Source organism: Alexandromys fortis, unplaced genomic scaffold (genome assembly GCF_014885135.2).
Source record: "Alexandromys fortis isolate MF-2015 unplaced genomic scaffold, M_Fortis_MF-2015_v1.1 scaffold_88, whole genome shotgun sequence".
Taxonomy (NCBI): Eukaryota; Metazoa; Chordata; class Mammalia; order Rodentia; family Cricetidae; genus Alexandromys; species Alexandromys fortis.
Window position 1 is genome coordinate 4732162 of NW_026067961.1, and position 22459 is coordinate 4754620.

The 22459-nt window shown below is 41.5% G+C and overlaps 1 protein-coding gene across 10 annotated transcripts in view; it reads right to left on the reverse strand.

Annotated features, from left to right (window-relative positions):
• The window catches only part of Rere (arginine-glutamic acid dipeptide repeats), a 351136-nt gene that overhangs the window by 214689 nt on the left and 113988 nt on the right, over window positions 1-22459 (reverse strand). For 9 of the 10 annotated variants that reach the window (XM_050153151.1, XM_050153161.1, XM_050153155.1 and 6 more), the window contains exon 2: window positions 11663-12128. In XM_050153151.1, coding sequence (XP_050009108.1) covers window positions 11663-11984 — 322 coding nt within the window. In that variant the 5' untranslated portion in view covers window positions 11985-12128. The remainder of the gene's footprint in view (window positions 1-11662; window positions 12129-22459) is intronic. The other variant, XM_050153152.1, reaches the window with a different exon arrangement.

Here is a 22459-nt window from a genome sequence, read left to right on the forward strand (position 1 = left end):
GCTGAGCAGAGGGAGGAAGCCAGCCAAACGTGAAGGCAAATTCTCCAGGCAAAGAAAAGCCTCTGCCTTTTCAACCCTCAGCAAATCAGCAGGTTTATGTAAATAGAGCAGTGAAGCAAGTTCCTCCAGGGTAAAAATCATAGCCTGCCACATCAGGCAGTCTGTCATCGTGAAACACAAAGCACCTATCAGCATTTTTCCTGACAGTCTCCTCACCAAGCAGAGTGGACACTTACTTCACCCCCTAATTTAGTAAGCGGATCTGGGAGCCCTGGCATTAAAGCTGCACTCACAATGCGTGGACCATATTCAGCCACCGCTCTGCCCCATAAAGAATTCCCCCATCACTGTGTTTCCACTATTAATCCTTGAAATGCTCTCTCGTCCCCTTGCAAAGAACAGCACCGCTACTCTAATAGAATTTCAAAAAGAAACCCTTTCCATGTGAACAAAGCCTTTCTCACAAAGAGATTTGCAGAGGCACAGCTGGGTAGCCCCGCAGTGAACATGGGAAGCTGACCTTCAGACTTCTCTGTTCTTTCATTTCTCCTCCATGCTATTCCTCTATCCCTGACACTCAAACCATCCAACAAGGTAACCGTTAGTCGGTAAAATGTTGCAAAATTAAGTCCACAAGTATCCCTCTAGTTAATACAAAGGTCTGCCAATTCCAATGTGGAAAGTGTGTGTGTGTGTGTGTGTGTGTGTGTGTGTAATATGTACCTGTATAAAGTCATGCCTGCCTACACTTGTGGTGTGAATGCCAGAGGAGCTCCACCTTGAGACAATGTCTCTCCTGAACCTAGAGAGAGGCTTGTTAGAAACAACACTAAAATCCAGATGCCAGGATTCCATACCAGAAGCACTGGCAGACTGTGGGCCTCTAGCAAACAGTCTCATCTCTACCATCACCATCCTCAACACAGCCAACGGCAGCCACTCTATTCACTCTCACCTTAACGTGATCAGCAGTCTGCAGAGCAGACGCCCAGAGCGTCTATGAGAAGCAAATAAATGAAGACATGAAGACAGGAGTCACATGAGACCCTCCCAGAACACTAAAAAGAAAGATGAAACATTACTTCACAAAATGGCAAGTGGAGACAGGCTGCCTTTCACCTTTCTGCTAGACAAGAGATACTAACAATGTCTGGGAACAGGGGAGAGCTTCAAAGGGAGAAAGAACACCTTCCCTCCCTGCCCCTTAGCTTTTGATTTGATTCTGTCAACTGTTACCAAATCTGAGGGCATTATCTTGAAAAGTATAAATTCAGCAGAAAAATGACCCATGTATAATAAATCTGGCTCCATTCTCTTCAAACTTCATGATAACTGAATCTATATGCTGAAATGTCTATCAGTTCTAACTAATGCTACAAAGCTTGCATGGGCTCTTATCTAAACACAGAATAGCATGGTGGGAAGAAATGGCAAAGAAGAATACAACAAACTAAAGAAATTGTTTTCAAATTTAGAGATGTCTCTTTTGTAGCTGTCAGGAAATTTTCCAGTACACCAATATCTCTAAGACTGGGCTGGGGACATAGCTCAGTTGGTAAAGTGCTTGCCTGGCAAGCACAAGGGCCAGAACTTAATTACCTTGTAAAAACCAAGGCACAGTGGAGCATTCTTGTAATCCAGCACCTTGAAAATGGGTCTCAGTCAACCTAGCCTACTTGAAGACAAATGAGAAACCCTATTTCAAAAAAAACAAAATGAACAGTGCCTGAGGTGTGGCACCCAAAGTTGTCCTCTGGCCTCTAAATACGAGCGAACACATACACAGTCCCCTCCCTCGCTCCCTCCCACTGCGCCCATGTTTAAAGGCTGGCCCTAGACAGCTACCACTCAGTTCAGGAAGTACTGCTGTGTTTTGGAATAGCTGCAGCCCCAGCCCCACATCAGTCATACACTAACTGGGTGTGAAACTGGGTAAAACAAGGAAAAGCAGTAGAAAGCATACCATGCTGACATCCTAAATATTAACTGTGGCTTAACACTTGCATTACCAAAGCAAAGAGCAATGTAAGCGCTCATCTCCATAACTTACTATGAAAATGATTCTGACCAATTCAACTTCCAAACTCCAGTTAAGTCATTTTTCAGAATCTATTACTGTTTTGGAGTATTTTGTATTTTATAGCATTTGTATCATTTAGAAAAGACATTTACTCTAAGAAAGAAATTTTATTTTTAAAATTGGGAATGGATCTAGGGCTTAGCGGTAGAACACCTGCCTGGCATGCAGGAGCCCATGAAGCTCTGGGTTCTATTTGCAGCACCACTGCAGGGACCACAGGTCCAGCAGCCCACTTAGCTAGAGAAGCAGGAGTCACAGTACATGAGGCCCTGGCTACCCATGCCCACATCTTGCAGTACACTGTACCTGACTGTCCTATTCCAGTTCAATGGCTCATACAAAAACAAACCACTGAAGGCAGGAAAAAAAACTGTTCTACAGGGCCAGTGAGACGGCTCAGTAGGTACAAGAACTTCCCGTGTAAGCCTGGCGAATTAACTTCAATGCCCAGAGCCCAAAATGGAAGGAGAAAAACAATTCCTGAAAGCTGTTCCTAATATCCAATGCCTTACTACACACATAAAACAAGTCAAATTCTGATATTAAAATGACTATTAAGCTGGACATGTTTGATTTACTAATAGAAACATTGACACATCTTAAACTCAAGAACTGAAAGTGAACCATGGGCTAGGTATGGTGGCACATGTTTATAATCCGATAACTTGGGAAGTTGAGACAGGAGATCACCAAGTTGAAACCAGTATGAAGTATAGTGGAACCAGAGAGGGGGTTGCTGAATACAGAGCTCAGTTACAGAATGTTTGTCTAGAACATACCAGATTCCAGGATTCATCCCCAACACAAATACACACACACACACACACACAAAGGTGGAACCAAGTAAAATCATATCCACTTAGGAACCAGTGTAGTAGTGCTATGGCCAGAGTTCACAGGAAGATGATAGGTGACAGGCAAGCCTGTAGGAGGACTCTTCTCTCCCTACACACCTGACAACAAACTGCTTTGCTGATCGGCTGGTGTCACCCTGCAAGGCAGATTTCAAGCAAGGCTGCTAGCTGCTCTCCACAAAGTAACGCCAGGGGAACTCCAGCCTTGCACAAAGTGCTTCAAAGCAATTTTGTAGTGCTCCCTGGAAATCCACAGGGGAACTCAGTGCCAGCGCTATCTTATTTGGCAAATGATTTTATTATAAGCCAGTATCAGAGTGAATCCATTTTCTTTCCAGGTTTTCTGCTACTATTTAATGGACTGTCAGTACAATTTAGATTTCATCTATTTATACTCATTCAAGCCTGCCTCATGACTGTACAGCAAATGGAACATATTTCTATTCAACAGAACTAATGACAGTTAATTGTAATCTGCAGCTCCCAATTTTGTAAAAGCAACTGTTTCATAGTTCAAAAAAAATCAAACTACAAAATTTCCCATACCAATTATTCTTTTATACTATTTTAAATGATTTATTTTTAAAATGATTCATTTATTTTTATGTGCATTGATGTTTTGCTTGCATGTATTTCTGTGTGACAGTGTCATATCCCTGGAGCTGCAGTTAGACAGTTGTGAGCTACCATGTGGGTGCTGGAAATTGAACCTGGGTCCTCTGGAAGAGCAGATAATGCTCCTAACCACTTAGTCATCACTCTTACCCCTCTTTTGTACTTTTTAAGCACCTACATCATAGTTCTTTATACAATAAATAAATAAAATATTCTATTCAATTTAATATTTGCCTCTAACATTCCACAACCTTAAATTATCTATAAATCAAAGGCAGAGAAATAAGAGATCTTGCTGTCAGAACAGACAGACAGACACTATCATTACACTGTTTGAAGCTAGCAAAATTGAAAGTGAAATTTTTCTGCCTATCCTTTTGTCTACTACTGGGTAATTTTCTTATACATTTCAATTAATCACAAGCCAAGATTAGATGAAATTGATTGGAAGTAGAGTATGTCACATAAATTTAGACATAAACAAAACACTTGGCTCAGATAACCACAAGTGCCTTTTCTTTCTTCCTTTCTTTATTTTCCATTTCTTTGGCTTTTTGAGATAGGGTTCTCTGTGTAACAGCCCTAGATGTCCTAGAACTCACTCTGTAGACCAGGCTTGCCTCTAACTCACAAAAATCCTCCTGTCTCTGCCTCCGAGTACTGCGAATTAAAGGCATACACTACCACCGCCCAGCTCAAGGCCCTTTCTTGAGACTGGTCTTTCTCCTAAGCATCCTCACATCTGTGTGAAAGAAATGTATCAGATCAACATCCAGGATTTGCTGCCCACCAGCATCAGAGAATGATGAAGTGTAATTCACAAAAAAGCAGAGGCGTGGTGGCACACACTTTCAACCCCAGTACCCAAGAGGCAGAGGCAGGCAGATCTCTGTGAGACTGAGACTGGTCTACAGAGAAAGTTCCTATCAGCCAGGTTTATGTTCAAAGAAACTGTCTCTCAAAAAGAAAGAAAAAGAAAAAAAAAAAAAAAAGGAACAAAAGAAAAGCACATATGTTTTCCCTGGGCTGGCTGGAATCTCAGCAGCTACACTATCAGCCCTGCCCTGCTAGACCAGTGTTCCTGCTGCTGCTCCCAACAGGTGTCTAGCCTTCCTACCACACAAGCCTGACCTAATTCCAGGATGCAAGACTACAATCTGCTCTACCCACCTTCAGGCTGTGACAGTCTGCTGAAAGCCCATAGCTAACATGATGCTTTACTAAAACAACTGAATTTCTCCCCCAGAAAATGTGGGTGGAAACTAAGAATTTTGCCTATCCTTATATCCTCCTCTATCATACTTCTTAAAAACAAAAACTGTTAACATCATACACAAAGACTGTACGTACTCTTATTTTATGATCTGATTATAAAGCTGCTATTGATAGCCCAGCCGACACTGAAATCATTCATTCTCTAAAGCCTACTATACTTGCAGTGGACTTCCATTTTAATCATTTGTTGTAATTTATATTAACTTCCAAGAGCAATGACGTCTCTCCCCCCAACTCTAATCCTCTCTCTTGTTCCCTTACAGCAATGCTGTTTCCACCTATATAGTTGTGGTGTGGTTTTGTTGTTTCTGTTTTTCTTTCTGAGCCGAGTACTATATACAGGCATTTAAGAGTAGTTTAAAAATTAGTCATTTTTACATAACTGAACAAATACTGAGACCTCAGGTTTCCAATGAGTATCTTCCGCCCACCATGGATTTCAAGTATTCTGAAGTATATGAAGAAAATATTACACATAAACAACCTTCATTCTCAGTGTCCTTGGGATGTCACATGCAGTGACTTAGTTCTATAACATCCAAAGCATACTCAGGCTAAACTATAAGACAGCAGGGGCTATCTTATATGCTAATCTGTTATCTACATGACACTTTAATAATCTAAATTAGCGGTGCTGGAGAGATGGTTCAGTGGTTAAGAGCACTGACTGCTCTTCCAGAGGTCCTGAGTTCAATTCCCAGCAACCACATGATGGCTTAGAACCATCTTTAATGAGATCCGGTGCCCGCTTCTGGCATGCAGTCATATATATACGCAGAAAGAACATTGTATATGGAATAAATAAATAAATCTTTACAAAAAATCTAAATTAGCAGAATTTGAGAAAAGTCAAAGTAATGAAATATCTAAATGCTCTTGAATCCTAAGAGATTGGAGATTTCATTTACTGTTTAAGCCACTGAATGTTCTTGCAGCCTCCTCTCCTTGCCAAAACTATATTCAACACTCTTCAATGAAGGCGTGCAGCTGCTCTGGGCCAACACGACACTTAATGAGAGCTTTGCTTTGGCATGTTCTTTTTGTAATCTGAACCTCGGAAAAGCCATATTTTGAACATCTGCTAAAACAGAATAAATCTGAATTAAGAGAAAAATTTAAGATGTCTCCATTTTAAACAAAGCTTTAAAGCAGGTAACAGACAAGTCTTATTAAGATTACATTTTTAGGGCTGGAGAGATGGCTCGGCGGTTAAGGGCACTGCCTGTTCTTCCAAAGGTCCTGAGTTCAATTCCCAGCAACCACATAGTTGCTCACAACCATCTGTAATAAAGTCTGGTGCCCTCTTCTGGCCTGCAGGCATACACACCAATAGAATATTGTATACATAATAAATAAATATTTTAAAAAAAAGATTACATTTTTAAAGCCCTGAACACTTATGCTGTCTCACACCTCTAATACCAATACTCAAGGCAGAGGCAGAAGAATTACTGTGAGTTTGAGGCTAGCCTATGCTATCTAGTGAATTCCAGGCCAGCCTGGAGTACAGTGTGAGGCCCTGACCAAAAAAAAAAAAAAAAAAAAGGAGGGGGGGGTAAACATTAGGAGCTGGAGAGATGGCTCAGTGCTGTGGAATAATCCTTCTGTATGTTATGTTGCTCGCATTGTTAATAAAAATCTGACTGGCCAATAGCAAGACAGGATTTTCAGGGCAGAGACCATTGGGAAGAAGAAGGGCAAAATCAAAGGGTCATGAGGAGATACAAAAGAAGCAAGCCATAAACATGCTGGGCTAAAAAAGGGTACTACCAAGTGACAGAGTGGAGATAAAAAAAAATATAGGTTAAGTTGTAAGAACTATTTAGTTACAAGCCTAAGCTTCCAGGAAAGAATTTAAAATTAATACTAAGTCTCTGTGTGGTTACTGGGAAGTCTGCAGTCCTGACGAAAAACTCCACCTACAGCTCAGTGGTTGAGAGCACTGCCTGCTCTTCCAGACGACCCAGTTTCAATTCCCAACACCCACACGGCAGCTCACAACTGTAACTCCTGTTCCAGGGGATCCAACACCCCCACACAGACATAGATGCAGGCAAAACACCAATGTACATAAAATACAATGAAAGTAAACATTAAAACTGAATATAAGAAGTCAGTAACAAACAGAATCCATAACCTTGAGAACAATTACATTCTTCCTGTAAGGGCTGAAAAATGGGATGAATAGAAACAGTAATGCAGCTCAGCTGGTAGAGCGCTTGTCTCCCGGGTATAAAGCCCTGAGTATGATCCCCAGCACCACATAAAACCTAACGTGGTGGAACATGCCAGTAATCCCAGCACTCAGGAAGCAGAGGAGGCTCAGAAGTTCAGTCGTCCTCAGCTACAGAAAGAGTTCAAAGGCCAGCCTGGGCTACATGAAACTGTCTCAGAATAAAGAAAAATAAATTAAAGTGTTTTCCTTGACAAGTTTACAATTTAATATAGGAACCAGAAATGGGAAAAACTAGTTATGTCCTAGTAATTCAGCCGTTCTTGTTTTTAGACTCTGCAGCAGGCTGCTGCTGAACCCCGAAGCTCATTCTTCTCTTCCCTCAATAACAAGGATGTGGTGCTTAGCTGGGCATAGGGCCCTTCCCTGTCCCCACATAGCTAGGCTGCTCATAAGGCTAAGCTCAGGCCACAGGCTATAAACTGACCTATATACTGTAATAGTTTCTGGGAAGAGAGTCTTGGAAAGGGGAGTCTACTCTTCCATCCTTCCAAGGAGCTTGAAAGTCAATATATAAGAGGGAATCTCAGATGCCACAGAGAACTGCAGCCACACAGTAGAGTAACTAAAGACACAACTGACAACTCCTGAGAGAAAATCCAGTCTCTTCAGTGCTTTACTCAAATATTTTTAAATTGCTATTAAGTAGGACACAATGTTTAAATTACAGTAATGTACAGCAACCAGAACAATGGTTTTGGGAAAACATCCTCAACTTTTTAAGTTTAAGAGAAATCTAGAAACATATGATTCTCCTAGAAAGGACATTAAAAAAAAAAATAGAACACTAGCTGGGCGGTAGTGCACACCTTTAACACCAGCACCCAGGAGGCAGAGGTAGGTGGATCTCTGTGAGTTCAAAGTCAGCCTGGTCTACAGAGAGAGTTCCAGGACTGGCTCCATAGCCATAGCTACTGACGAGAAACCCTGTCTTGAAAAACCAAAATAGGAAAAAAAAGGGGGGGGGGGAGCAGTCAAATGGAAAAAAGTTCAAATTGACTATAATCCAGGAGCTGAAGGGAAGGCCTGGGTACTATAGTGATATAGGATTCCCCTCTGTATGCTATGAATGTTTCATTGCCATTGGTTAATAAAGAAACTGCTTTGGCCTATCGCAGGGCAGAAGATAGCTAACTGGGAAATCCAAGCAGAGACAGAGGAGGAAAGAAAGCACAGTCAGAGAAATGTCATGGAACTGCCAATGGAAGAGACCAGAACCTTACCAGTAAGCCACACTTGTGTCAATACACAGATTAATAAAAATGGGCTAATATAAGATGCAAGAACTAGGGGGCTGGAGAGATGGCTCAGTGGTTTAGAGCACTATCTGCTCTTCTAGAGGTCCTGAGTTCAATTCCCAGCAACCACATGGTGGCTTACAACCATCTATAATGAGATCTGGCGCCCTCCTCTGGCGTGTGGGCATACATGGAGACAGAATGTTGTATACATAATAAATAAATAAATCTTTAAAAAAAAAAAAAAGATGCCAAGAACTATCTAGGAATATGTCTGAACCATCAGTCAAACAATGTTGTAATTGATATAGCTTCTATATAATTGTTTCGGTCTAGGAGGCAGGGAAACAAATATGTAGTCTCTGCCCACACTATAGGAATACCTCTCTCCTAAAATTAAAAGAAAATTGCAATCAGAATTTTAATGAAAGGAAAATCAAATATGATGGCTCAAAGGCTGATAGGGGAGGGTTACCATGAACTCAAGCCCATTCAGGACTACAGAATAAGACCCTGACTCAAAACTGAGAATAAAATAAAAGGTAAAAAAAACTATTATGTATTGAGTTGCTTATCATAATACAAAAAAAACAGTTGTATAATACACATACTTTCTAGTTAATTCATTAAGAAATTTTACTCTGCCTACTGAGCCAGCTACCATATAGCATTACTGAAAAGTTAGTCCTTGAAATGGCGATTAAATAGAGAAAGGTGGAGATTTAAGGGGAATTTAAATGTAGGGTAAAATGAACAGTTATGGAAGATCTATCATATATAACCTATATTATGCTAATTAGATTGAGAATACTTTCAATTATGAAATGATAAAGATAAAAAGAGTAGGTTTTTAATATACATGAAATGATATACTTAGCGAAGTGACTTCAGATGGCTAATAATTTTCATTTAAAACTTTCACTCAGAAGAGCCAAGTAACTAACTTAATTTCAATGGTTTTCTGATAATAAAACTGTCTACTAAAAAAATTAATTTCTTAAAAATTCACTAGAAAATTTATATTAAAATGTAGAAAAGAAGTAGAAACAGCCTTTTAAAAAAAAACTGTTTCCAGCACTTAGGATATTTAGGTATCTCCAAGGCAAAATTTATTCACAAAAGCATTTGTTATGGAATATTTAAATCCTCAAAATAAATAAATAAACAGACCTTGTCCATGTACATTTTAAGAAACTCAACGAACATAATAAACCACCCTATTCCAGATAGCATTTTTAATTTTGTAAAGTCTAATGTTCTCAGCTGGTAGAGCTGTCAGAATAAAGGGAAGACAGTATCTGGAGAGAAGACAAACACATGGGTCAACACCAAACTCCAGCCAATCTCCGTCAAGAGCAGAGCCAAATCCCAGCATTTCAATTTAAATTACATTCCAACTCAAATACCATCATGCCACTCCATATAAAAACTGTTTCCTATGAAAAAGATTTTTTTCCCCTACAAAACTGAGAGTGTATGAGACATTAAACAAGTATTCCAGCAATTTCCTCAGCTACCACAAAGCAGGGCATAAATGTATGATTACAATAAAGGGAGCATTTAAAAATTAATTGAGCCAGCAAAAGCTGAACCTCTAGAGCTTAGGGGTTCAAACAGTTGTTCACTAAGCCAAGGGGCAGAAGATTACACATAACTGCAGGAGATCTCAGTCCAATTAGACTCTAGGTAAATTCAATCTCGTTCTACTACAATTGGGTGCTGTCTGTTACAGACCAGGCACAGTACCTACAGGGACTGTAGGTACACCACACTACACTGCTTTTTTCAGAGATGGAAAACAATACAACTTCTATCTGTGAGCTATAATCAACACATGTTAATGCTTTCCCATAACTTACAATGACATAGGCAGACCAGCACCAGGAGGCACATCTGTAGTCTCCACTTCCAGGAGAAGACAAGAGATCACAGGTTTAAGACTACTGGGTTGGCTACAGAGAACTTTCCAGGTCAGCCTATGCTTACCAGACCCTATATCGTAAAGCAAAACCAAACCAAAGCAAAAAAGACACCAAGAAAACACACACACACAGAGACACACACCCTACCCTAAGTTAAAGAGGCCCTCAGTGAGTGAAATGGTAATGGTCGGGAAGACTGGGCAATGAGACATCACTGTGGTCCAGTACTGAATCTGAATCAAAGAGAAGCATGCACAGCATTGGAATCTGCATGGGACGAATGCTCTGGCAGAACTTCAAGTTCTCTAAGTGCCTCGTCATGGACAATTTCATATTGTACACTCAACTGTCAACCAAGGAAAGTATAGAGTATAGTTGTAAACATAAGTTTGTCTAATACTAATTATTTTCTGAAAATCCCATACTAACTCCTATATGGCTCCCCAAAATGTGGAACTTTATACAAATAAATTCAGAAACTCAGTTCTTCTCAGTGAAATGACTGTGCTAGGTTAATGACATAGTGTATCCTTTAGTCATAGTGTTGGAAAAACTTCAAACAGGGTAAGACTCCAGTGTACTGATTATACCTCCCATGAAATTCTTGTCATGGATTAACAATGCAAATAATTCAAATAAAATGATCAATGATAGTTTTATTCGCTTCTGTAAGGGGAGGGGTGTGCCTCTCTAGTTGGTTGGCAGGTTTCTCAAAAGACCAGTCAAATTCACCCAATGAGTGCTGGTACCTGTGGATTCTGCATTTCTTCAAAGCCTCTCATCTCCACACTGGGTCTGGTTCCCTCAGACCCTTCAGTGCACTGACGACCAGATAATATCCACTGCAAGGAATACTGAACACATGCAATTCATTGCTGTCACTGACTGGTTAAGTCACTCACTGCCTTGGTAAAGGTTTACCTGGGAGTGAGAAATCTTGCTCTAAAAGCCACTTAAAGAATCTTTTTCCAGCCCGGCGGTGGTAGAGCATGCCTTTAGTCCCAGCACTTGGGAGGCAGAGACCATTACTCGCTCGTTATGCGTTTCAAAGCAGCTGTTTTACAGTGAGTCACAGGACAGCCAGGCTAAGTAATGAGACCCTGTCTCAAAACTCAAAAAACCAAAAACCTCTCCAGTTGCTGGTCAATTCTACTTCAACACAGATGTCCTGTTCCCCAGAATCATAGGGTTTACCTGTCTCTGCTATGCATGTATTCCTTCTGCAAGCCTAATTTATAGCTGAAGATGAATAAAAAACAAAACAAAAAACTGAGTGAGCCAGCAAACATCACGAGGAAGGAAGGTCATCCAGAAATGCACAACCAGACAGGGCCAGGAAGACACAAGCACAAAGCTGGCAAACAGACTCCAAGTCTTCCTAGACAATAAAGGAAGCCGAGACCATTACTTTCCCCAGCCCTGTGCAGACGACAATGGTCTCTTACCTCCTGGTCTGTAGACGACATCATCCTCGGTGATGTAAGATGTTATCTCCCCAGTGTCTGTCCTTTCATACCGGGACTTTTTCTTGGGTGGTTTCTTCTTGTTCTTCTTCGTGGACTCCTCCGTGGTGGCACTGTTGTCATTGTCTTCATCCTCGCTATGATCGCTCTCAGCATAGTTTTTGGCTCCTCCTTCCAAAGTACAGCTCCTTCGAGGCCTGGCATTCTCACTCTCTCTTGCTTTGTCTCTTTTCTCTCTCTCTCGGTCCCGATCCCGGTCCCGATCCTTCTCTTTGTCTTTGTCTTTGTCTTTGTCAGCTGTCATGATTCGCCACGTGCCTTCTTCTGTCCTCTCACGGCTAGGCCTCCGTGAAAGGTAGACAGTAAGCCTGGGCTTCAGTCTTCTGAATTTCTCACTCAATTCCAGGGAAAATCCAACCACTCCAACAACCCCAACGGTTCAAAACTGCTAGAAGAGAGAAAAGAAAGGGAGGGTGTCAAATTGGTTTTTCTTTGAAGCTTAAATGCTTCCTCTTATTTCCTTCCTAAAATAACATGCTGCTTTATTTAAAAACTGGAGATGGGCAAGGCAGTGGTGGGGCACACCTGTAATCCCGGCACTCAGGAGGCAGAGGCAGGCGAATCTCTGAGTTCCAGGCCAGCCTGGTATACAGAGTGAGTTCCAGGATAGGGCACACAAAAATACCCTGCCCAAAAAAAACGGAGCTGGAGAGAAAGCTCAGCAGTTAGGAGCACTTGCTGCTCGGCCAGAGGACCAGAGCTTGGTTCCAGTTCATTTCCAGGGCATCCAATGTTCCCTTCTGGTCTCCAAAAGCACTGAATGAATGTGGTGTATATACAAAAATTAAGAAAATGCTGCTAGACTTAAAATAAAAACAAGTCTTTTTTTCATTTATTTATCTACTGTTATATGTTTATCTGTGCCTGCAAGAGTTTATGTGCATCACACACATGAAGGAATCCACTGTGATAAGAAGAGGGTATTGAATCCCCAGGAGCTGGAGTTATAGGCAGTTGTGAGCTGCCATTAAATCGTTTTTTTCCCCCCAAAAAAACACTATTCATGCTTCCAATATAAAAACATCTTACATGCCATCATGGAAAAGCAAAACCAGAGAAATACAATTTCACACACACACACACACACACACACACACACACACACACACACACACACGTCGTGCCAGCTCAATGGTGGGCATAAACTAAACTTATTATACACTCATTGTTTTTATCTTTTTTAAGGAAAAAGTATAACTCAGTTAGCAACATATAATGGGAAGAACTGTAAAAAATTAACTTCAGCCCAAAATTTAAAAGGAAAGAACCCGTGGTGCAAATTACTTCTGTGTAAGACAACAATTCGCACAGGTATGGGAACCTTTGCAGGAGCCACGCAGTGCGCCGCCTTCTAAGGACTGTCTCCATCTCCAGATTCCAAAGCTCCGTTCAAGAATAAAGCAGTATCTTCTTGACAATTGCAAAATCGTGAGCCTTAATTAGCTTAGTTATAATTCACACATCTTCTCAGTCAACCATTCTAGCTATGCTCCAGCTTTAAGGACTATTAGGTGGTTTTTACACTCTTCAAAAATTCCTACTATCAACAGTCTCCTTAATGAGCTTCTCCAGAAATAACCACAACCCCTACCCCCACAAAACTCTAAGATGTAAGCGTCTACAATGCAAAGAATGAATCTTAAACTTCAACTCAACACAAATCTTAAAAAGTTTTCTACCAACGGAAAGAGGTTGTACAAGTCAGCTTTGGAAAACCTAATAATCATTTATCTATTTTCCACAATCATCTGTCTTCCCCAAAATCTTGTCTCATTTGAGAAACAATTGTTACTAAATACTGTCTAGGTGCCAGGTGTTTGGGGCTAGAAATTTGAGGGGAGAGCTCAGCTCGCTGCCCTCCACACAGCAGCTGCAACAAAGGAGACAAGTGATGAGACTAAGAACCATCTGCTACCAGGGCCAGACAGGAAACAACATATGCAAACAAACAAAAAACTGGTCCTGTTTACTTAGCCAACAACAGATAAAACAGTTTGCAATTATATGCTTCAGATGCAGAGAAAATTTTCTTCAGTCATGCCAAAATCATAAAAATTACACAGATCTCTCCAAAGCCCATAGATCAATTATGATAGGCCAGAAAAGCCCTCTCCATCAACATGTCAAATACCCGCACGAATTCAGGAAAATAAAAATGTAACCATCTCGGGGCTGGAGAGATGGCTCAGTGGTTAAGTGCCTGCTCTTCCAAAGGTCCTGAGTTCAATTCCTAGCAACCACATGGTGGCTCACAACCATCTGTAATGAGGTCTGGTGCCCTCTTCTGGCCTGCAGACATACACAAAGACAGAATAGTGCATACATAATTAATAAATAAATAAATAAATAAATAAATAAATAAATAAATAAATATTTTTAAAAAAAAGTAGCCATCTCTGAGAGGTGACTGAGGAAGGAGTAATAGCACTGACCATCGCAGGTCAGGAGGCTCAAAGTATGTTGTAACACAAACCTAGATTACTTCTTTCCATACAGTAAATGTTCAAAGAGAATTTCAATTTTAAGCTTATTTCAAGAAAAACGAAAGTATTCTAGTGCTCATATAAGTTTTGCATAGACGAATCATGTACTATGCCCAAGTCCCTGTAGGCCGTGGTATTAGCATCTGAAAATGCATAAAGAAACCCATGGCTTTCTTTCTCCACCAAGCAAGCCATGGATCTTCACAGCAATGTGAGGCTCACAAGGAATACCTAAGTCATCAAATTCTTTCATCAGCTCAGTAAACCATATCAGACCAAGTAGTTCTACCCACCTCACACTCGATAAAGCAGAGATCATTTCTGCAAGAGCACACTGCCAAAGAGAGCAAAGGCAAAATCTGAAGCCCCTGCATGGCCAGTCCTCTCCATTTTCACAGGAGCCAATTTTCCCTACCTGTCTCTGACCCACTAATTCACATAGCTTCAAGAAATACACCCACACTGCCTCTCCCTCCAAAACAAATAAGTGAACGTTTAAAGCAGTGTTTTTCTCCAGCAGGAATGCCATAAATGTTCAATGTATGTGCTAATCAACTGCTCAAGTGAAGCAGGTGACAGCAAAACCCGCATTAAAAACAAAATCTAATATAGAACACAACTTGGAATCACAGGTGTTATCTATTCATAGTGTGTCCCCTGTGCTCTACCATTTGGGAGGCTGGGAAACAGCAAACACTAGCATCTCTCCCAGGGTAGAAGTTATGTTCCAGAAGCGGAGAGACCACAAATATGTACACATTCAACAATTTCAAGTGGGAAAGTGATGAGAATCAGGAAGCTTGCGAATGAAGAAGACTATCTAGGATGACCTCCTGAGACGAACGCAATGGTACAGTGAGGGAAGAAGCCACAAAGGCACTAGGACTGAGAGGAAGGGCAAGTGTGTATAATCTGCTGACCCAGGCACATTCAATATTCAAGAAGTGGAGCAGACAGAAGGAACAAGAGAAGAGGGACTGGAAACAAGTTTAGAGAGTTTGGGGCAGGCAGGGTCAGGGAAGGTTGGTCCTGATAGACATTAGAGGACTTGGAGGCCTTGTAAAAAGGTTGGTTGTCCCTTAAACACATGAACTGACTCTACTGACCCTAGCTGATGTTTCAGTAAGGGTGTGAATAGCAAAGAAACAATGATCACACTGGCCAGGACTGAAGAGTTAAATTAGTGGTTAACAGTGCTGTTTGGCCTGGTGACAGTGGTACACACTATTAATCCCAGTACTGGGGAGGAAGAGGCAGGCAGTCTTTGTGAGTTCAAGGCCAACCTGGTCTACAAAGTGAGTTCCAGGACAGCCAAAGGTACCCGTCTCAAAACAAAACAAACAAAAACAAAAAAATGGCTGCTCTTCCAATGGACCCAAGTCAAGTTCCCAGCATCCATATCAGATGTCTCACACTTGCCTTCAACTGCAGGCTGTAAAGAACCTAACACCCTCTTCTAAGGGGGAAGACATGCAAACAAATAAGCAATTTAAAAAAAATTTTTTTAAAGAAAAGATCATGTCAGGTGTGGTGGTGCACACCTTTGATCCATGCACACGAGAGACAGAGGCAAAGCAAATCTCTGTGAGTTTGAGACTGGTCTGTCTAAATAGTGAGTTCCAGGCCCACCAGAGCTATACAATGAAACCCTGGCTCAAAACAATAAACAAACAAAACCACTAACAAACCCTCCTCACAAAAAAGAAAAACCTGAAGAAGTCACAAAGGCTGACTGCACAAAGCCTGGTAAGGGAGGAGGCTTTCTGGCTGCAGCTCGCCATGGTAGATAGGATGGCCAAGATGGTAGCAGTAGAAAATGGAAAATGTCTGATTTCTATGGGCTTTTCAAATCTTTTCTATGATTTTGCTTACTTGTGTACAACTAGGCCAGCTTTCCAGGTGTTTTTAAAACAAAAGTAAACAGGATGTGATGATACACTAGCGGTGACAATGAAGTCACAACAATGCTAAGGAATCTGGCTTGAACAGCTGATAAATGAAGCTACAGTTGTCTGAGATCTTCCAGCACAGTGGGAGAACACATGGTTCTGTTGTTCAACCTCAGCACTGTGGGGGGACAGGACACTCATACAGGATTCTAGTTCTCAATGATCTGAAACTCCCTCTTCTGACCTCCACAGGCAATACATAAATGGCATATAGGTATACATACAGGTAAAAGATCCATACACATAAAATAAAATATTAATAAATTTTTTAAAAAATAAATTTGTGTTTCAATTTGGTTAATAAAGCATGAAACTAAAGGAGGCCATCGAGGAAGTAAATGAAAACATTTTGACAGAAATGCCAGCTTCACAGAAACACTTATTTCTCAGGCCTGAGTGATGGACATATAAAACAACACAACACACTTCCCAAATCAGTGCTCTTAAGATTCAGCAAATAGTCAATTCTTTTCTTCGCAGTTTTCTGATCAATAACAAAATTTAGTAAACAGGCTGAGTCTCGTTTTATCTAATCAAAGCCAATGACACAAACCACTCTGCTATTTCACCCTCCACAGCACAAAGCACTGGCAACACCTCACCCTGCTTCTCAGGACAAATTCAAAGGGGGCAGAATTCTAGCTATGATCAGGGTCCAGGCGTTATTTAAGAAAACCAAGGGGCTGGAGAGATGGCTCAGAGGTTAAGAGCATTGCCTGCTCTTCCAAAGGTCCTGAGTTCAGTTCCCAGCAACCACATGGTGGCTCACAATCATCTGTAATGGAGTCTGGCGCCCTCTTCTGGCCTGCAGGCGTACACACAGACAGAATATTGTATACATAATAAATAAATATTTTTTTTAAAAAAAAAAGAAAACCAAGGCTCGCCAGGTGGTGGTGGCGCACGCCTTTAATCCCAGCACTCGGGAGGCAGAGGCAGGCAGATCTCTGTGAGTTCGAGGCCAGCCTGGTCTACAAGAGCTAGTTCCAGGACAGGCTCCAAAGATACAGAGAAACCCTGTCTTTAAAAACCAAAAAGAAAAAAAAAAAGAAAAGAAAGGCTCACGTGGGTAAGAGCACTTGTGAAGCAAGCATGAAAACCTGAGTTTAAATCCTCACCAACGATATGCACCTCCAGTTGTAGCTACACACATCTGTAACCTCCATGTGCAAGGAAGTTGACTGGCGGGGCTTTCTGGCCAGAAACCTCACATCAGGCTCACTGAGAGATCCCATCTCAAAGGAATTAAGGTTAAAGATGATTTTTAAAAAAAAAAAAAAATTATGGTAACTGCAAAGTCTACCATGACATATGGATGCTGTAACACAAATCCCTCTAAAGGACTGCTCTCCTCAAATCCTCCTTTCTGTCTACTAACTCTCTGTAACACCAGCTGACAGGAATATCACCGGTGCTTTCTGAGAAGTCTCTTTTCCTTAGATTCCTGGTCACTCAGGGGACCCACAAAGTCTTTCTGCCTGTGTACCTAGCTGCTCGTTCCACTGCTCACTGAGCATGAAGACCATCTCCTCTCAATGTCTTTCCTAAACACACCCAAACTAAGCCAACCTGCTAGCCCCAGAGAAATGACCTCTCCAGGACAGTCTACCCCTGACCTTTGCCCATGCCAACTAGTAATACAAGCTGATGTCTTTAATGCTTTTCCTTCATCCTCAAATGCTAACATCAATAAATTCTGTCAGTGTAACTTATAAATTTCTCTCATCTGATTCATTTAAGCAACTAGCATGGCTTTCCTGGTGGGTTTCTTCAGATCCCACTGTACTTTTTTGTGGGAAGGGGGGCTTGTTTTTGTTTTGTTGTTGTTTTCAGACAAGATTTTTTTCGTGTGTAGCTTTGGAGCCAGTCCTGGAACTCTCTCTGTAGACCAGGCTGACCTCAATCTCAGAGATCTACCTGCCTCTACCTCCCGAGGACTGGGATTAAGGTGTGCACCACCACCACCCTCAGGCTATAATTCTTTTCTACACTATAGCCAGGGTCTCCTTTTTAAAGAGCTAATAACATCATGTAATCCCACCTTCAATATTTCAGTGTCCCTAGTTTAAAAAAAAAAAAAAAAAAAAAAACACTATAACTGCAGCATATTCTACGGGATTTCTGTCTTTCCCTGGCTTCATCTTACACCTCTTTTACACACTGACATTCATATTTGGCCCTTGGGGTACACAGCCCTGCCTCTGTACACCTTTGAAGATATGCCAACTTAGCCACCTCTGTGAAGCTCTTCCTTCTGTTGCCTTGCCCCTCTCCTGCCCTCTAGCTTATAGCTCAATAAGAACTATCTCACGACATGATGGACTGTCCGGAATTTTAAGGTTTAATTTCTTCACAACACTTTACTCAACTAGAATTTTACATTTATTAACTTTTGTCTTCACCTTCAAGCTGGACATTCCTTAAAATACTTATTTTCAACTCCTGATTCACTCCTGGCACATGAAGACGAGGGATAAATAATTATTTCTTCCTTCTCACTCTCTTACATAAGTGGGATCTATAAAAAGGCCATTATAAGATTGCCTTGGGAATAACTGAAGCAGTACTTGAGCTGTCTAAGCCATAAACACCATGGTAAGAAGCAACCAGAACAGCACTGTAGGCGAGAGGACTTTAATAATTTAAAGGGTATCCAATTAAACAGCTTCCCTTAATGACAACCATGGCAGGAGAAGCAGAAGGAGTTCTTATGTTTTAAAAGAGGGCAGAATGCACACTGGAAGCATCAAACTAATATGGGGTAGGCCTAGAGAGACGGTTCAGCAGTTTCAAGTACACACTGTTCTTAGAGATAACCTAGCCAGAGTTTGGTTCCAGCACCCACATGTAACTCTCGCTCCAGAAGATCTGATGCCTCTATAGGTACCCGCATTCATATTCACATACAGACACAAACACACACCTATACATAATTAAGTATAACAAAAATGTTAGAAACTGTTTTCCTATACATAATTAAGTATAACAAAAATGTTAGAAACTGTTTTAGCATTCTCATTTAAGGGAAAAAATGAGCCAGGTGTGGTGGTGTATGCCTTTAATCCCAGCACTTGGAAGGCAGCAGGCAAGCAGACCTCTGAACTGGAGGCCAACCAGAACTACACAGAGAGACCCTATCTCAAAACAACAAAAAGCCCTCAGTGAGCAGCGTGGGTCTTCCTTACAAGAAAAGCAGTTGCAGCCTGGATGCAACAGAAAGCTGCAGAGGTGGGCAACTACAGCTGGTGGCTCGCTTTCAAAGGGAAATCAATTTTCTTTACCTGTTCTCTTTCATATCAACATGCCTACGAGAGAAAATGTAATGACTTCGCTCTAGAAAAGGAAATGTCATTCTGACACTTGTATTCACGGTGTGAGAAATCAGGTATTCTCATACATAGCCACCTGCTGCGGAGACTGCCTCAACACGTGCCAGGAGTTACTGACAAAGCTGCAAGGTGACACTGAAACATGGCATCAGCAGATCTGTAAGTCAGGGAGAGATAAAACCTTCTCATCTGAAACTGATGTGACACAGACAGTAGCTTCTCCATGGTGTAAAGCGGGCCCGCCTGGGCAAGCCTAACCATCTAAGTGGGGCAAGGCCCCAGAACAGCTCACTACCTGCGTGGTCAGTAACTACGATCACAATCAATACCTCTGGAGTCTGTATATGTGTTCTCAGAATTCAGAGCTGACTGAAAAAACAAGGGGTCAAACGCAGAACGCAGCCTTTGTAGTAAGAAGCAGGAAGCCAAGGCAAATGCTTTTGCTTTCACATACAAGGAAGGCTAGATGTTGAGCGGCACTTCCTTAAACAAGCTTTGGGAAAAAAACTGGCAGAACTAAGATTAGTGGAACACCAAATAAAACACTGAATTTCCTCCCAAAAGAGAAGGTAAAAAGCACCCGAAACAACACAGAGGATAAGAAAGTACTCAAAACAGCAAAACCTTAGCAAACAATTAACATCTCAGCTAAAACGTTAAGAACTGTATTTTAGGGGCTCTGAGGGTAAAAGTACTCTTGTAGTGGACCCAGGGTTGGTTTCTAACACCCATAAGGCAGGCTGTAATATAATTTATGCCTTGGCAATGCTGAAGCATGCATGGGCAACCCACATATGGCGGTTCTGCTGAACTTGTCCATATTGGGTCTAAGTTGCTAAGTTGATGAGGACTGATCAGGTCTCTTCCTCAAGAGGTCACCATATCTCATTACAGATGGTTATGAGTCCCCGTGTGCTGTGGGACAATGGTCTGTACCCTGTCACTTGTATTTTAAATAAACGCTAATTGGCCAATAGTCGGGCAAGAAGTAGAGGCAGGGCAAGGAGAGCAGGAGAATTCTGGGAAGATAGTCAGTCTGCATGCAATTGTCACAGACGAAATCAGACACAGAGCAAGCAAGATGTGACTGGCTAACACAGACAAGTATTATGGGCTAATATAAGTTACAAGAGTTAATAAGAAGCCTGAGCTACTAAGCCAATCAGAGCATAATTAATGTAGACCTCTGTGTGATTTCTTTGGGGTTGAATGGCTATAGGACCGGGTGGAAACCTCTGTCAACACCCATGTGGTTGCTGGGAATTGAACTCAGGACCTTTGGAAGAGCAGGCAGTCCTCTTAATCGCTGAGCCATCTCTCCAGCTCCACACGCCAGCCCCTACTTGTCTGTGACTCCAGTTACAGGGAATCAGATGAAGGCTTCCTTGGGTACAAGGCATACACACATGGTGCACAGACATACATGCAGACAAAATACTCATACACATAAAAAAATTAAAACAAAAAACTATTTTATCATTATAATCTGAAGTAGAAATATCCACAGATGAGATGTCCCAGGCTATTTCCAATAAAATATTTAGAACCTTGAGGGTTTTGTGTGTACATGTGCATGTACATGTGTAAGAGCATGTGATGTCAGTACACTTATGGATAGAGACCAGACATTGACATTAAGTGCCTTCTTCAGTTACTCTCTACCTAAATCTCTTGTTCCATCAACACAGCAAGACCAACAAGCCAGTAAACTTAAAAACCCATCTGTTTCCCAGAGCTAGGGTTACAGAAGTGTGCTGCCACATCTGGCTTCTTACATGAGTGCAGTTAATTCAAAATCAGGGCCTTGTGCCTAACGAACGCAGCAGGCACCACCTTACCTCCTCAGCTTTGCTTGCCTACACTGTCAAATGTGAAGCCTTTGCTCATCACACGCAGAACTGTTGTGCCTTGTACATGACTCATAGCTGTTTAGTCTATTCAGCCTAAGAAGAAAAATCCCCAGTTCACTCTAAACAAAGGCTTCTCTTCAGTGATACTCTCAACAACTGAAGCTAGAGAGTTCTTTTTTTTTGGGGGGGGGGGGGGGGGGGAGGCTGTGCTGTCTGCATGACAGGATGCTTAGCAACAGTCCAGGTCCCTAACCAAGTGGATTCTGCTAGCACAACTCCAGTTCTAATGAGACCTCTAAAAAGAAAAATCTCTTCAGATATTGCCACATAGCCTCTGTAAAACAAATTTGCCCACAACCGAGAACTAAATACCTATCTTGCTTTCTTCAAAATACCTATTTTGTTTTCTTAAAAATTCTGCCAGGCTAACATGAAATCCACAGAACTAATACTATTACTTTCTTGTCCAGCTAGCTATGGGGGAGGGGCAATAGCATTACAAATGCTCTAATGTGTTCTCTAAAATAAACTGAACTGCCTGAAACAGTAATTACATAGATGTCTCAAGCTGAATTAGGAACACAGAAGCAAATATATTGAGAATCTGAAGACTGTTAGGAGCAATCACTCTCTGGTGAGCAGTTCTGCTCCTGGGGACAGGAAGGGGCTTTAGTCATTGCACAACTCAAGAGAAAATGAGAAGCCAAAAACAAGGGAAATCAAATGCCTATCAACCAAGTACCTGGTCTAAATGGAGGAAAGAATTTTGAAGCTTGCTTTCCCATAGCACAACTGTAAATAGAAAACTAAGAAAGGAAAATAAAACGTTAAGGACAAAGCAAGAGGCTGCAGAAGTGGCTCAATTGGTGAAGTGCTGGCCCTACAAGCATCAGGAACCGACTTCCCCAGAACTCACATGAAAATGCCAAGCAGGATGGCGTGTATTTGTAATCCCAGCAGCACTGTTGAAGAAAAGATGGGAGGATTCCTTTGGCTCACTGGCCAGCTAGCCTAGCCTAATTAATAAACAGGCCAATGCAAGACTCTCTCCAAAAAGGAAGTAGACAGACTTGCTGAGGATGAAACCCAAGGTTTCCTCTGGCCCTCA